This window comes from Acanthopagrus latus, chromosome 12 (genome assembly GCF_904848185.1).
Source record: "Acanthopagrus latus isolate v.2019 chromosome 12, fAcaLat1.1, whole genome shotgun sequence".
In the NCBI taxonomy this organism is placed as follows: Eukaryota; Metazoa; Chordata; class Actinopteri; order Spariformes; family Sparidae; genus Acanthopagrus; species Acanthopagrus latus.
In genome coordinates, this window is record NC_051050.1 from 12,349,020 (window position 1) to 12,366,500 (window position 17,481).

Genomic DNA, 17,481 nt, shown 5'->3' on the forward strand with positions numbered 1-17,481 from the left:
CCCACTCTCTCCCACCCTGTCAGTGTCCCAGGCCTGCCCTGGCTGACACCCTGCTCCCCTCTCTCACCCCCTCGCAGCCTCATTAGCATTTCCTTTCTGCCGGCCATTATCGCTCGGTTTCCCGTTGCAAATCGGACTCCACAACCGAGAAAAGGTTTTAGGTCGCCCCGGGCGCTCTGGGGAGGGCAGCCCGGAGGCTAGACCTCGACCTCCCGCAGTGGTCCTGTAGTTCACACCCCATCCCAACACACACACACACACACACACACACCCTCCAACCCCCCCCCCCCCTCCAATCCTCTTATGAATATTCCAGCTGACTGGGGCTATAGGATGGTAAATAGAAAAATCCCCCCCTCTAGTCTCGTCTAATCATCCTAAAACTGCAGTGTGATCACAGAGCTGGGCTGAAATCGATCAGATATAGGCTCTAACCAGGAATTACAGAGGCGAGATGGGACATGCTGGTTGAGAGCAGCGTCTGGAGGCAGGCCTCAGAGAGCCAGAGAGCCGGACAGCCTGGATCGGATCCCTTGAAGCCAAATCTGGAGTTTATGGCGACGTTTTAAAAAAGTGTAGAGACGCACAGGGTCGGTGTGGGATTTGTAAAAGAATAATATTTATACCGGAGAACAGAAATTAGAACTTAGACGACAGGAGACATGTGAGAGTTGGATGAATTACAAAAAAACTATTCATTGCATAATTGAAAAAAAAAAACAAACTCTCTTAATTTAGAATGAGTGTAAGAATAACATTTTCTTAATTCAATACGCGTTTAATTCGTTATTTTCCTATTGTGCTTACAACTAAGAATACACTCCCTCCCGTCAGGAATGTAAATGAAAACAAGAAAAAATAAATAATAATTAAGACAATTGCAGAAATTATTTAAAAAAAAGGACTAGAAGCTTTTTTTTGAAGAAGAAGAAGTGTTTAATCTTGTTCTCATTTTGTGAGGGAAAATAGCAGAAGCAATTTGAATAAAAAAATGATTTTCAGCAAAACGTTTTCATTAACATGAATCTCCAAATACAAAAAAAATACTTATTTGACAACACTTTATTTTAACCCTTAATTAGGACTTCCATGCACATTTCTAAACAAATTATTTATAACACACTAATGTAGCTGTAAGCAAATGTTACTCACATTTTATTTATTTGCTAGTAAGTAAACTAGAGCTGCAACTAACAATTATTATTTTTCAATTGATGATTAATCCGTTGAACTAATCGACTAATCGATTGTCATTTTACAGACCAAACAAACCAGACGAAATCACAGATGTCTGAGACCAAAGACGGAGCTTATATCACATTAGCACAAGAAATGAAATGAAATGAAATACATTTAGATAATGCACAATAAAAGTAATCACTGATTCTCACAGAGGACCTAAATCATGTAACAATACAGACTCACATGTGAGTCTGATGGGAAATTACTGAGACATTTTGGTGTCCGACTAAGGTTTATTTTCCACTGTCAGTTACTCCTTAGATGATTTCTTTCTATTAATAGATTGCTTTTTTGGTTTGTAAATTGCCCTAAAATGGTGAAAACATGTTGATCAATGTTTCCAAAAGCACGCAATGACGTCCTCAAATGTCTCGTTTTGTCCACCAACCAAAGATACTTATTTTGCTGTCAAAGAGTAGCAAAGAAACCAGAAAACATTCACATGTCAGAAGCTAGAATTGGAGAATTTTGACTTTTTTTAATACTCAAATCAGCTAATAGATTATCAAAATATTTGCCAAAAAGCTGAATAATTTGCTGCAGCTCTAATATAAACAGATAAATGAAAACAGTAGAACACATTTGTAATCACATGAATTTTGTCTTAATAGAAACAGTTTTATTTTTTGGCAAATAATTTGTAAAAGCTTGAGAAACATCTTCATATCTGCTTAAAACGATATAACTGTGTGTCCTGAACCATGTAGTAAATGTTGACACACTGCTAAGAAATGCTAATGGGGCGGGATTTCAGTAAAGTTGACCATTTCTGGTATATTCTGGTGAACTGAAGGTCACCGGCGAACACCACGATAAGGTCATTTGGTCTTTCAAAGCCACACAAGCAGGAGAGGGTGCAGGAAGATGAAGGTCTTTACGCCTGAACCTGTGAGTTGACCAGCGCAGGCAGAGCTTCATATGAGTGCCCTTTAAAAAGAACGCCCGGCTTCGTTAAAAAGAAAAATGTTGGTATTTACACAAACGTCCACACAATTCCTGTCTCACACTTTCCACGTTTTTTTTTTTCTTTCTTTCTTGGTAACCGTCTCTGAAAACCGACATCAATCACCTCAGATGTCACGGCGCAGGCTGACACATCCGCAGCGTCCAATGGGGCGATGTGTTGGGGGTGGTGTGTGTGTGTATGTGAGAAGAGTGCAGAGGAAGTGAAGAAAAAGGCTATTACAGAGATGTTTGTTTTCCTCACTTTATTTTCTATCCTCCGTGAAGCGTAGAAATAAACACAACGTTGTCTTGGTCTTGTAGTCGGTAGTCCAGTTCCCCCTGAGGTTCAGGAAAACACACACAATATTCAATATTCACGCAGAAGTATCCGTCTTCACCAATACAAATATGTGTATTCCTCCTCTGCTCCCATTGGGCTCCAATCAATGACAAACTTTTCATTTCATTTACATCCTGTGCTGCGTCCGGTAATTGAATCAATGGATTCAAATTGAAGCGTTCAGACTGTGCCTTCATGTAAATACGTGTTCAAATATGAGACCCCAAGGACAAACTCTGACATGATATGAAGCATTAACCGAGTCAGAGAAAAAGGAGCGGTCTGAAGAGTGAAGATACGGGCTAACAGCCTCATTCGCACAAACAGTCTTCCCCTATCCTGATTTAAACGTCCACACAAGCATTTCTATGAAGCTGCATGTCTCTATGCATGAGGACATGAAGCTGTACACATGATCTCCAATCATTTAACACCGTGGCTGCACATCCACGAGAAGATAAGACAGTGTAAGAGAGCAATAATGCACATTTTTACATGCAGCTGGAAAAACACGCACGCACGCACGCACGCACGCACGCACACACACACACACACACACACACACACACACACACACACACACACACACACACACACACACACACACACACACACACACACACACACACTCGGCACCATCTGACAGTGAACGTGGCTCCCAGTGCTCACCATTAGCTCCCAGTCTGCATCATTGATAAGCACCAGAATCCCGGGTCTCCTGTGGGAAAACAAAACCACACCACCGCTTTAGGTCGGACACATTTCCCAGAGGTAGCGTGGACGCGAACACACGAACACATGGGTGTAAAATACATTTCGAGAAAGCAATCACCAGACGCACAGAAAAACCCGCATAAATATATACGTTTATGAGAAATCGGTGCCAAAAACAAACTTTTAAGTTGTTATAAAATATGAAAAATAAATTAGAGGTCATAGGCAAAGCTTAAAACGATGCTTAAAAAAAAGAGAAATGGAATATAAGCCTGTGTAATCAAACCACATGTGGACAAAAAGTATTTATATCATAAATAATTAATTCATACTAATTATTATCAATTAGTTTAGTCCTTCACCTTTTGGGGTGGTGGATTGAGACACAGAGGTCATGTGTTAGCTAAGTATGTGTTATTATAACAATTATAAACAAGTTATACAGTTTGCTTATAAAAGAAGATAATTAATAAATACACCTGGAGGTCACTAAAAAAAATAAATATGTACATTTGTATTGAAACCTTTTGATTTGAAACTTAGATTCTGTTTGAAAACAAATAAACTGCTAAATGTCACTCAGAAAAAAAACGAAATCAAGCCTGGTGTTTTATGTTTGTTGTCTTTTTTTAAAAACACTTCACAGTAAAAAATTAATATACAAACAGTTTTATGTTTGCGCAAACACTGATGTATTTATGATAATAAATCTATCAGTAAAACTGACTGTGTGTGTGTTAGGTTGTGTGCAAACAAGCCTTTTTGGGGTTATTCTCACTGCTGCTAATACGGTTTGCATTCACACTGCTCTACTTGCAAATATACACTCTTGTTATATACTTATAGTTCAAATCACAAATTCACTAATTATTTTCTGGCTATCAAGGACTGAAAGTAATGATGATGTTTATATATATATATATATATATATATATATATATATATATATATATATATATATATATATATATTTATATAGGAAAGAGGTAAAACAGTGGGGAGACTGTGGGGGGAAAAGAACTGTCACTGAAAATTAATGGGGACCTAAAAATAACTGACAAACAAAGCTGAAAAAGAAACACCCCAAAAAAACCCACCACCCTCTAAAAAGAGCATAACGGGACTGATGGGGGAGGGTAACAACAGGCACCTTTGGGTGCAATCATCTTAACACATCCTGGTGTGTTTGTTTTTCGTGAGAGCCACAGAGGAAACAGTTCTGGTGAAGTGGACGGTGAGATAATGCCTGAACACACACCGATGCCTCTCACAGTGTTCAAGTGAGCCTCTCTCCACCTTGTGGACGCTCTATGACGTCAGTGATGAAGGGCGACGTGAGAGGAACCTGTGAGCCCGAACAAGTGGCCACACACACACACACACACACACACACACACACACACACACACACACACACACACACACACACACACACACACACACACACACACACAAACTAAATATTTCTTTAACAAAATGAAAAGCAAACTAATCACTCAGAGAACCCAATGATCTCTTATTTAAAAAAAGATAATGAAGAAAACACCTTGATGATGGTTTTCCTCAAAAAATGGTCAACATAAAACACATACACACACACACACACACACACACACACATCTAATCTATAGGGTTTATAGGTAGGATAGCTTTTTTCCCCCATTCATTGGTTAGGTGCAGCTATAAATAGTCCTGCACAAAGGCAGCTGTAAAAGTCAGCCAGTCCTATAAGACTGCTGGGAGCCCTGGACCCTCGCACGCACGCACGCACACACGCACGCACACACGCGCGCGCACACACACGCACACACGTCTCCGTATTAACACACGAGCTCACCGGCACACACTCGCACACAGGTAATCATCTTACTGAAACCCATAACCTGAAGGCTGGACTGTTTTCAACCAACATTTCAGCAGTTTTAATACCACAGGAAGAGAAAACGTTCAGAAGGCTCCTCAACAGTCTCATTTTCACTGTACTGAGCACATTTTGATCAAATATTAGTTGTATTTGATTTTGTTTCTGTGGCGGTGTGACGTACAACATATCATTTCAGGTGGTATTGTTGAGCACAGATCAAGTGTGTGTCAAGTGCACACACACACTCACACGGTGTCTCCCTGGACAAAGAGCTCGGGCCGTTCCTTCAGCAGGTTCCGTTGGATCCAGACCAGCAGCTGCTTCACGTCCCCTGGAAAACACACACACACACACACACATATATATATATATATATAAAGCCCATACACACAGACAAAGCCCATACAGAGGCAGACAACAGAGGTCACAGGTCAGGGGTTAAGGGTCAAGGTGCATGGTTCCAGCCCCCTGGTCGATGTGACGCGACAGAATCACCAGGCGGGACGAAGCTGTATGTATATATGTGTGTGTGTGTGTGTGTGTGTGTGTGTGTGTGTGTGTCTGTGTGCATGTATATTTATGAGTGTATGTGTATGTTTGGGGGGGAAAGGAGAGGCCATTGGAAACGGGGGGAGGGTTGACTGATGTCGATGGCCAAGAGCGACATTGTTCACCTTGGTAAGAAAGAAATAAAATAAATGATTTGTGTGTGTGCGTGTGTGTGTGCGTTTGAATCTAAAAGGGGCCAAATGGATTTGATTTGATTTTCAAAGCTTAAAAAAGAGACAAGAATGAAAATGTTAAACCGCACATTTTCCAAAAGCACCAATGTATATTGTATTCCTCTCCAGCCTCGTGCTTGTAGTGAAAATCTGAGAGGCAGGATTGATAATTTCGGAAAAAATATTCTCTTTGTTGGATTCGAACATTTAATCGCCTGAGCCTGAATATCAGCTATGCTTGAATTTTTCCACGAGTCTGACCTCTCAGACAATCAGACTGACCTCGTCTCAACAATAGGTCGAGCCTCACTCAGGCCGGCTGACAGAAAGCCACAAAGGCGACGACAATGAGAGGTATTAGGATAAATCCCGGCTAAACAACTAATAATGAATATATTAGAGTTATGGCGGTGGTTAACATTAATATTCAAGGTGGTGTAAGAGCTTTGGAGTGTCTGTGTATGAGTGCTTGGTGTCTTTACTTCAAAAAAAATGTGTGTTTTCTTATGAAAATAATTAAACTGAGAAGCAATTTGGACACATGTTCCCAATGTTCTAGGTGACCGTTTCTGGTTGTGTGTTTGAGAGTGTGTGTGTGTGTGTGTGTGTGTGTGTTAGCATGACCGCAGCTGTCGACTTAATGTACAGGAGCACGCCGATGACTCGCGATAACACATGAGAGCAGCACTGCAATTGCTGGTAGCTATATCACATATACACACACACGGTATGAAAATGAACAGTGCTAGCCTCCTGTCAGAGGATGAGCGGTTTGGTGTAAATAAACAGACGAGTGAGACTGAGCAAACACAGTACAAGAGGGAATGAAAAAAGGGAGAGAGGCGCAGCAGCATATGGAGCAGTTACGAGGGTGAGAGGACAACAGTGAGTCATCCCGAGCCAGGTGTGAGGAGAGCGGTGCAGCCGGAGCAGGTAGGCGTCGAACCACACGGGGATTCAAGGGTTCAGCTGGACCAAAGGCAGAGCTGATGTCACATTAAAGCAGCATAGAGGTGACAGCTCTTTTTTTTTCACATGTAATAAATTCAGAAAATGCACAAGAACGAAACGCTGCATTCTCACAGTAAAGCTAAAGGTGGATTTTCCTGTATTTTCAATTAACCCTCCTTGATGATATTAGAATCAGATTCAAATTTTAGGCATTTGAGCCTCATATGAAATGTCTGAGACATTCTGAGGTCTGACATTTAGGGCGGAGGATAACAATTACTTTCATTCGATTAATCGGTCAAATTTTTTTAATCAATTAGTTGTTTGGTCAACGACAAGTCAGAAAATGGAGAAAAATGGCAGTCAGTACGTAACAGAACCAGAGATGTCTGTTTTCTCCACAGCCCAAAGAGATTAACTTTACTGTTAGAGAAAGGCTAAGAAACCAGAACATGTTTGCATTTTTCTTTTTTCTTTAAAACATTGTTTAAACAGATTAATTGATTATCAAAACAGTCTCAGCTCTATGAAAAATGTACCTATAAACCATTTTTTCAGGTGATTTTAATTCTAACCTGATGAAAATGCAATTTTTTTTAAATATTTCTGATCGAGGAATCGTCTTCCAAATTTCAAGATTTATTTGCCCATCCATAAAATCACTAGAAATTACAGTGCTCCATCCTTCTAAATCAGCCAAATTGGATGACAAAACAGGTAATACAAAACAAAATAAAATAAAACAAAATCTATGCCACAAAGTTATAAAGGGAACATCAGAAGGCTGTCTAGCATCATTTATCTTGTGACAATAAAAGACTCTGGAATTACTGGAGACACCTGCCTGGTCACTGTGGCTATGACAGCAACACACTTGTAAGGATGACATGTCTTGTATTAGGGTGTGTGTGTTTGTGTGTGTGTGTGTGTGTGTGTGTGTGTGTGTGTGTGTGTGTGCACGTGTGTGCCTGTGTGTTCAGGTTAATTGTAGTGCTGTCGGCCGGCTCGGTAGTATAATGGAAGTGCTGGTTTTCTTGCGAGTCCAGGCCTCCACATAAAAAAAAAAAGACAAATACCTCTCTTTGCAACACACACACACACACACACAAAACAGAGTGGTAGGCAGTGAATATTGACCTGCACCTCTGCGGGGCTAAAAACAGAACTAATCAGTACAGCAGTCATAACTCCTTCTTTAGGGTGGCTCCTTTCTTTGCTCTCTCTCTGTGATTTTTTCTCCACCATTACCCCTTATTCGCTCTTTCATCCACTCACCCCCCCATTTACTTTTTCATTTGCTCTCACTCTCTCCCCCCCATCTCACACACACTCTCACACTCTCTTTAACTCTCTCGTAAAACCTGCTCTCCTCCCCTCTTCCTCTCCATCTTTCCATCTTTTGCCTCGTTTTATTTCTCAGACACACACACACACACACAAGCTAACATGTTAAAAGTTGCACACAGAAAATAAACAGGCTGTCCCGGCTCGATACGCACGTCGATAATAATTCTAACTTTCATCTGTTAAGATTTTTATAACAGAAACAGTCATCAGGCGCCTCCATTTTAATGGCTTTCTTGTAAAAGGTTACACAAATTTAAATCATCCTGCCTGAGCTAAAAAAAAAAGAAAAAAAGACAGACTTATATAAATGAACTGTGAGACAAAATGGAAGACAAAGTAAAGATAATTAGGATTTGGAAAGGTGAAATGAAAGAACAAGTAGAGGCCAAGAGGCGAAAGGTTTATAATAGCGGTCCAGGAAGAAAACGAGGGAACAAACAGACATGAGAGGGGAAAATGCGTCACAGGGCTCCTGAAGCATCTTGGGATAGCTGCGTTGCGTGGGTGGAAAGGAGACACGGAGGGAGGGGAGGGAAAAGGCGCCATTTTGACGGCGATTCAAAACGGTGCCCGCTTTTCTTTTGTGCGTGCAGTTTATTCGCCCCTTTCTTCTTCTTTTGCTTTTCTGTCTTTGTGCGATTATGACGGTCATGTGTGTGTGTGTGTGTGTGTGGGGGGGGGGGGGGGTCGAGCGATCCATCTTTCTGCTGATGCGAGGGGCAAAAAAACTGTGTGATCCTTAGACCACGGGGGTTTTGTTGTGTGTGTGCATGAGAGAGAGAGGGTTACATAGAGAGAGAGAGAGAGAGAGAGAGAGAGAGAGAGAGAGAGAGAGAGAGTGGGGGTGGGGTCTTTCAGTCGAGGGTCATCAATCACCGGCTGGGGTCAAAGAGAAATACGAAGGATTCAGAACCAATTATATCTGCCTCCACTGCACCCCTTCTGTATGAACACACACACTCATGCAAACACACACACACACACATGCGCACACTGACGCGTAACACTAAATTAGTTCGGAGCAACATTTTCAGGATCAGCAAACCTGCCAGGCACGCAAACTCAGGATCACAATGAGCAAATGCGCCCAGGAAATGTTATGTCAAAATGTCTGCGCTCCCGTGACGTTAAACGATGATCTTCGTGGACGGCATGGCAGAACCTCACACACTCTCAGACGCGCACACACACGCACACACACAGGTCGGCTGGTGCAGCAAGGTCAGATCTGGCTGACATTCCCTGTTCTGGTCAACTTTTGTCTTTTTGTCGTCGTGGTAACATCAGCGCCATGGATGAACGCCTTTTGTTTCGTCAAATACCAAAGACACATATTTCTTTCGTTTGTTGTCTCTCTCTCCCTCCGTAAAACACACACACACAATCACAAGCTGTTTTTACCAACTGCCTCCACTTCTCCTCTCCTAATTTTCCTCGATGACTGTGGTCCTGAAGTGTGTTTGGGAAGTGCAGAAGCGCTGAAGGCAGGTTTTTCCCTTGACTCCTCCGTGCCCATATTGGAGGGAACCTGAATCCCTCAGCAAAATAAAATCTAATCAGTTTGGATCCAGAGGTGGAAACGTTTTTATGAATTGAGAAATGAGTACATGGCTGCCAAGTCAGCTGAAATGACCTCAGACAACAACAAGGAAAAATGACTTTGAGTGCTGTTGCTCTACTGCACTGTTGCAACCCGCAGAGAAAACATTAAGTTCCCTTTGGCCTCCATTACTACCCCAGTTTCACATACATAGGCATTCCCAGTGGGCAGGTTACACACGTGAAAGAGGCAGAAAGGATCAGTTACACAGATGTTACAGATGACGATGCAGGAACAGGAAGAGGAGGATAGGTATAATGATGGGAGCATGACAGCTTATAGGAGGAGATTATGAGCAAAGGGAATCATATGGCTTGTATACATTTGTTTTACACGCAGGTGACGGGTAAATAAGAGAGCTTACATTATGCTAGCATGGTGTCAGCAAAACCTCTAAACATGGGGCTCAAAAGTTGCACACTGAATCAAACAATGATGAAAGGAGTCTGTATGTCGGTCCTTCAATTATCTCAACAGCAATTCATCCGATCGATTTTACACTTTGCAGGTGTATGGCTGAGGAGTACGGCCTCTTGAGATCCACAGGACTTATTTCTCAGTAGTCAGTTACTACCACCACGAGTAAACACCGTGTGGTGCCCACTGAGTATTGTTCTTTCTAAGTCGTTTTTGTGACAATACATCCACAAATAGATGAAGAAAGAGAGACCGGAGATGTTCCATTAAAGCAAAGCCTTTTAAGTTGTTTCGCTAAACTCAAACCTTGCAGGCATCCTGGATAGAACTTTGGGAATAACTGCTTTTGTTCCTGCTCCCAAAACCTAAAAAGCCCCGTGCCAACCAGCTTGCTGTTAGCAATGACAGCAACCAGTTGATTTTCTCACTTCGCTTCGATGTTAAATGCTAATGTCGCAGCATCTACTCCAGCATTGCCTGGGGGCACAATTATGTCACGGCTGGTGTATCGCTCAGGACCCAAGGAAGTCCAGCGTTGAGTGCAAAGTTGTTTGGCTGAGCGGTTCTCCAGAAAGCTGCAAGTAGCAATACTGAAGGTCAAGCAATCAGCCCGCGACGAACAAGACATTTTTTAACAGACACCGCACTAGAGACATTACATCATTCTGTTACGACAGTGTTGTGGCATATCAGCAGTCACAATGCAGCCGTGTTTTATAAAATATGAAACAAAAAGATGGCACATACTGTACGTGCCACAAGGCCACATGGTCGCAAGCATCGCAATCATGGCCACCTGCCTGGAGCTCCTCTTTACTGTTGCCATCTAATTATAGGTAACTCCAGCTAATTCTGGAAATAAGGGCATCTATTTGTAAAAACATGTCTCCATGAGCTACTGTTACAGTAGTGCTATGACTGCTACAGTAACCTTACGCAGCAGTGAAAGAACAATAAGGAAAAATTTGATATTTCACAAGAAACAAGATCTTTTTGCAAGATCTGGGTGCTCATTATGATCTGGCAATCAAGGTTTAGAGGTAACAGGTGAGTTATGTCAAATCAGGACAATATCTTTTATGCGATTTATCATCAGATGATTATTATTATTATAACAATTCGGACGAAGTTCTTGCAATCCAAAAATCTTCACTGAGGCGTACATTAAAGCTAATACTTGGCTGTGAAGAAAACACAACAGTCCTGCACAGAAACAGTCACTGCTGATCAAACAAAGGGCCGAAACTAATTAACTACATGGCACAACACAACAGTCCCCTTTGATTCAACAGTTGATTTTGTGTAATCCTGCTGACAAACCAACCAACCAATGCGTGAAAACATAACGTCACTTTGCTGAGGTAATACAGTGAATTCAAGTGATCGACAGTGTAAAGGATTTTTTTGGTTTCTCAATAAACCATCCTCGATTAGATGTATGATAACATGTTTCCTATTTGCCAGAAAGCCATTAATTTCCGGTATGATTGTCACCACGACGCAGCTGCAGACTTGATGTTATTCATCACAATTAATCTCGCATCTACTTTTATTTTTGTTAATTTAACATAATTATGGCACCTGACATGTCTGAGGTCTTGTCCATGAACACATTCAGCACAATTCCAGACTGTGATCCGCAGGACATGGACTACAGCTTCTTACAGGTCATACTCACAAGGTTCCGACTGGCTTGGAAGAGTCACATGATGTTCTTTCACACCATCAAAAAGCAGCTCCGCTCCTCCGCTAAACAAAATAAAAAGAGACATTTTAATTAATAAAGTGTGATTTTTGTAGCATTTAGATACTTGTGAGGGTTCATCATCCGTGGGGCAGTTTGGGCAGAAATAAATACAAGGTTTTTGTATATAGAATGTGTCCCTGTGAGGAATCTGGGGGTCTTTAAAAGAAACCATTATAACACTCTGGTAGGAAGTTTTGGCTGAAAGGTTCAAATGTACAAGCTACAATCTATATTAAAAAGATCAGTGGAGGACATGAGTGTAAAGCAGGGCTGTTTTAATTGTTCCAAGTGCCAGTCTCATACAGATATTCCTTTTTTCTATATGCCTGTATTTAGCCATTTTGGAGAGTGTTGCGCATCTCTTAGCAGGGCAACTTGCCAATATGCTAATATTGTATTTTTGCCTAACTGTGATAAAGTTTTACTTTTAATTGTCAGGATTTTAAAACACGTTATTAGCCAAAATCATTCATTCCTGTCGAATTACTCTATACATTGTTATAGCCAATGAATGATAAATGTCTCTTATTTCCTGTTTTTGTCCTGGGAAGTTTCCTGCAGAGAACTAGAGCTAGTTTGGTAGTAATCATAGGTATTGGTACAGCTCTGCTTTGTTTGTAAAGATTTTACTCAGTGAATGTCTGAGGACCAAAACGTTGTTGTGTGCTTGATTTTCTCATCTGTCACAGTTTATGACCCAGCACACTTAAGACTTTCTGGGGGGCAGAAACTTTGAAGAGAGATTAATAACTAGGAAAATAAAGACAAAGTTCTAAACTAGTCAGTTTTTCAGTTATCTTAGTTGAGTTTACAAACAGAGCCTTTCTGGAAAGACTGAAAGAGAAAGAGAAAATTTGAATTTATTAGTAGAAAATGTATTCCCAAGTCTCTTTAAATTGTGTGCTTGCCTGTAGACAAATTTCACATCTTAAAATAACTTGTTGTAGCGTATCAGTTTTGTTTTTTTGTTTTTTTTTTTAATAGTAAACTATGGGACCCATTGAATAAAGTTGTTACATTCTGATATATTTTGTCTTCATATGGAATACATACAATGAAAAGGGACATTATGCATCCATCACCCCTGTGCTGCTGTCAGTTGCTGTCATTTTGACTGTTTTCATGGTTCAGGTATTTTACCAAATCAAAACTAGTGACCGAAAGTCTAATTTTTGTCACGTAAATCTGATTTCAGTACATGTCTATGGTCTTCTGTTTTCATGGGAATCTACATTCCTTTTGTTTTGCAGGTCAATGACTATGAACAGTCACAGTCCCCCGTCTGAGAGCCTCCCTGTGTGTCTCATGGAGGAGTGTCAGAACTTCACATGTTTTACTGGCTGCACAAGGCAGTGCTGTCAAAATATATAAAAAGTCAGAAACCTGCCACAAATGTTCTCTTTTGTTATGCCTGTTCTGTTGCTGTCTCTCGTTTTCTTAAACGTGTGGACTCTGCATTCATGTCAAATCATAGACAAGAAGCGACGACACGATGATGGATATGTTATAAACAAACTCAGAACTAGCAGGCAGCTAGCTGTGACTCTAATTGAGGTCTTGTTTAGTTCAACGGAGGACAACGATACGAAATTAAACTCATACAACGTTCGCCCAACATCTTGTTTCTACATAAATGCTGACAAAACACCATTACAGGTAGATTTAACCATTATAGTAGGTTATATAGACGCCTACCCAAACTCCAGATGAATCGCTATGGGCGCTGCCATATTGTCGGCACATACAGGAAGTAGTGGAGGGGGAGTCGGAAGTGACGTATGTAGATCCGTTTTTTTCACCATTTGAGTCAGGGGAGGTTTGATATGATCAGAAAACTCCAATATGTCCGGGTAAAATATATTTTGTAGACAACTATATTGTTAATTAATTAATTGCTGATGTACACTATTTGTTTATTTATTGTTCTTGTCTATTTTATAGGCATGTTATACAAAATGTAGGATTTATAATAATTCAGTTTTTAAAAAAAATGAAAACATTATTTGTACACTACTACACTGTATATCCCTCCTGGGGTGACGTAAAACCACATGGCCTGTACAGAATTAAACTCTATTCACTGTTCACCACCATTGTCTATTTAGTGTCAGTGAAAGAGTTAAACTGTGTTTATGTAATCAAACCTCTACTTTGCTTGTCCTATCATGTTCTATATTACAGGTTTGTTTATGGATTTATGTTAAATGTTGAGGCTCAAGTGCTTTAATTATAGATTATGTGTTATATTTCATTTTGAGAACTCCACCCTCAATATAAGGAGCCAGGAAATAGGTTGTACTTCAGATATTTACATTTTAAATTTTAGTTATTAAACACTCACTTTTTTCACTTTTCTTTTCTTTTTCTTTTCCTTTTTTTTCACTGTTCCGTTATGTTTAGTTGGGCTTATGTGAACTTCAGAGGGTATCTATCCAGGCATCCCAAGGCAAGTTTATTTGTAATCACATTTTATACATATATTGCATCACATGATGCCTTAAAATATTAAGATGAAGAAAAATCACATAAAAACATTAAAATACATATAAAAGGAAACATTTTAAAGTTACAAAGTAAAGAACACCAACCTAAAAACAGGATAGAAGAACAAGATGGCTCATGAGGGTTTTTTTTAGACTCAGTCAAAGGCAGCACAGCACAAAAATGTTGACTACCATTGCATTCTGGGAACAGATAGCCTCCCTCCACCTGATGACCCCATAGGCAGAGTGGGTTCAAAAGACAGTCAGAGGTGTATTTTGGTCCGAAGCCATTGAAAGATTTATAGACAAGCAGCAGTGTGCTTACACAGTCTCTGACACGCTGAAGGAAAGTAAAGAGACCTTGTTCTGCGTTCAGTGTTCTTGGTCTTTGTTGGGACTTGAGCCGCAGCATGCTGAATGAGCAGTTTTTAATGGTGTTATTGCATGTTACTGTCTAACTGCTGTAGTGTCGAGAGTGTGATTATTTTATAAGCCAGATTTGAAGTTGATTTTTTTTTTTTTTACGAAGTTTTGATTGTGGGCTTCTCAGATATTTGGTTGAAAAAGGTAAAATTACCTTGTGCACTTGTTTCTCTGTGTAACTAATAAGTCAAACTCAAGCGTAATGGTTGCGCTCCCACTTACTAACCAAGCTCTGCCCCCTTTAATGAACTTAACTTTATCTTGCAAAATCATTATATTGGAGAGTCATTAGTTTATACAGCACTCCCCCTGTTCATGAGCATGTATTTGCATTGTGTATGTCAATATAAAAGTGTGCACGGGCATGGTATGAGTGTGTGAATGCACATCTGTCTCTCTCGATCCCCTCGCTCCCTCCTACCATACATCCTCAATCATACGGGTGACAGTTCCAGTCCCAGTATACAGGCGCTGGGAGGATGAGGTGGGGGTGGGAGAGGGTCGGTCAGAGGTTTGAATTGCAAATCCGCTGCCTTCTGTTGGCGTCCAAGCCTTAGCAGGCCCTTCCCTGTCTACATTCATGTGTTAATGAGGAGTCAGTGCAGGGGCAGATAGACAGATCGACCAGGGGCCTGGCGGGGGGTTGAGGGGATGGCGAGGCGTGGGTGTGGAGGCAGGCGGGAAGAAAAAAAAACGAGGGGGTCCCTCCATGGTGGAGGCCGCAGTGGAAGTTTTGAAAGATAATAAAGACATGATCTGTGGGCTACCATTCGCGGCCGCTGCCGTTTCATCCAAGCTGAGGCGAAAGTGTACGGCCACGAGTGAGAACGTTCACGGGGTGAGCTCAGAGGGATGCAAACAGGCAGAAGACGTGGGTGTGGGTGGGATCGTTATGGCTGTAAGGTTCATGAGTGACCCAGGGATGATCACACCATCACCCGGTGTCACAGCACAAACTGCCTTGAACTTCACGTAAAGCTGTGTATTTTACCCCACAGCTTTATGGATTTCTTCTCCCCCGTCCATCATGGTCAACAAAAATGAGGCTTTACATGTACGTGTTAGACAGCTGCAATATTGAAATTTTATATTATACTTATTTGTTTTACAGGCGCTGATATGAAACATTAGCTTTTAAATCAAGATGTCTAACTTTAAAGTTTGGGAATTAATCTAATCTTCTCAATGCTGTGTTTGTAAAATCTGAATACACATTACCAAGGAATATGATGAGGATCTGCTCTCATCATCCGATACCAATATTCATATATCCTAGAAATTAAAGCTTTTTTCATGCTTGACTAGCTAAAAACAAAACTACATGAGATCAAACATTTTTTATCATGTTCTTTAAATTAGATCACTATTTTGTTACGTGGAGGATCAGTGGTGACCACTGATGTGACAAAAGCTGTGTTTTATCTATGTTTCTAACCTTTGTCCCACCCAAACTTCAGTCACCCTCGCCTCCTAAAAACCCCAAATCCACTCAAACCGAAGGCAATATCAGCATATTTCACCATATCCCGTATCTGCCTGTAGATATCAAAAGTCAGTGCTACGCAGCCAGGCACCCGCTATAAAGCAGACAGGGTCACACATGATCAGATGACAATGACCAACACAATGGATTAGCTGTAAAAGGACTGGGGGGAGAGATTAGGGGTGAATTGATGACGGCTGGCTGGCTGGTTGGCTGGCAGGCAGGCAGGCAGGCCCGGGAGATCTTGGGTCCGTTTCAATAAGGAACATAAAGAGCTGAAATTAACATGTACCATGATACCAAGCAGAGAGAATCCTCTTAGAGATTACATCCATAACATGTTACGCCTATGGAACTGTATGGAAAGTGGAGACAAAGAGCAGAGTGAATGATGATTTTCCATTGTAGTAGATTATGGGGGGGATCCCATTCTGTGTGGATTCCATTGTATTTTGTTTTTGTTCTTCTCTGCTCGACATCATACCTGACACAAATTCTCCTGCTTTTTTTTTTCTCCCAGGAATCTTTTCACCTGGAATAAACTCGACTCCCTCTCAGCGTACCAGCTGCCTCCATCATGAAGCAGCGAGAGCAACAGCACTGCTCCTGCAACATCTGTGTCTTGGTGCGCACACACACACACACACACACACAAACACACGTGTTGACAAAAGCACACGTTGATACAAAAAAACCATAAGCGTGCACACATACGGACACACGCTCACAAATGCATGGAAACGCACACACGTACACACAGACACACACACACACACACACGGTCCATCTGTCTTTGTCTCCCTCCCACTGCCGTCACCATGGGTCTGTCTGCAAAAAAAATGTGAGATGCTCCGCACTACACGCATGCTCAATGCACCTCGTATGGTGCATTTTCAGTTGGACATGACATACATGGCAGGGTTGAATGTGAGGAACACGAAAAGAGTAGAAAGGTGCTCGGGGTGAGGTGGAGTACTCAGAATCCAGTGGACTAACAGGGATGCTCTTGTATAGCTGGGGAGGAACCAGGAAGAATTGCACAGCTAGACACCTGAACTGGAACAGGAACAGGATGCTGGTATCTGCAGTTGGCTGGATTAGGAGTAACTGTACAGAAGAAGAGGGGCCAGCTCTGGTTCTACAGTGAAATGCTGCCCCGTGTTGGTGATAAAAGAGCAGTGCAAGAGATTGGCTCCTCCAGGA

The 17,481-nt window shown here is 41.3% G+C and overlaps 1 protein-coding gene across 5 annotated transcripts; it reads right to left on the reverse strand.

The window, feature by feature from the left end:
• Nucleotides 1-926: 926 nt before the first annotated feature.
• Nucleotides 927-13,672, reverse strand: urm1 (ubiquitin related modifier 1). Of its 5 annotated transcripts, none has more exons than XM_037118224.1 (6): nucleotides 13,585-13,667; nucleotides 11,821-11,891; nucleotides 5,355-5,436; nucleotides 3,197-3,245; nucleotides 2,450-2,526; nucleotides 927-1,647 (listed from the first exon to the last, which is right to left on the reverse strand). In XM_037118224.1, the coding sequence occupies exons 1-5, from the start codon at nucleotides 13,617-13,619 to the stop codon at nucleotides 2,458-2,460; spliced, it is 306 nt and encodes a 101-aa protein (XP_036974119.1). In that variant the 5' UTR covers nucleotides 13,620-13,667; the 3' UTR covers nucleotides 927-1,647; nucleotides 2,450-2,457. The 5 variants fall into 5 exon arrangements, 4 of the variants coding, with proteins under 4 accessions (XP_036974119.1, XP_036974118.1, XP_036974120.1 ...); XM_037118223.1 differs by lacking the exon at nucleotides 927-1,647 and adding an exon at nucleotides 1,840-2,169; XR_005078318.1 differs by lacking the exon at nucleotides 927-1,647 and having other exon boundaries at nucleotides 2,176-2,526; nucleotides 5,287-5,436.
• Nucleotides 13,673-17,481: the final 3,809 nt, after the last annotated feature.

What these genes read in the sequence shown, in the direction of transcription:
- urm1 (XM_037118224.1), bottom strand. Translation starts at nt 13,619, where the DNA reads ATGGCAGCGCCCATAGCGATTCATCTGGAGTTTGG. An exon ending in TCCAAGCCAGTCGGAACCTT is followed by an intron (nt 5,437 to 11,820) that starts GTGAGTATGACC and finishes TGTGTTTTCCAG; the next exon opens with GGGACGTGAAGCAGCTGCTG. An exon ending in TTTGTCCAGGGAGACACCGT is followed by an intron (nt 3,246 to 5,354) that starts GTGAGTGTGTGT and finishes GTTTTCCCACAG; the next exon opens with GAGACCCGGGATTCTGGTGC.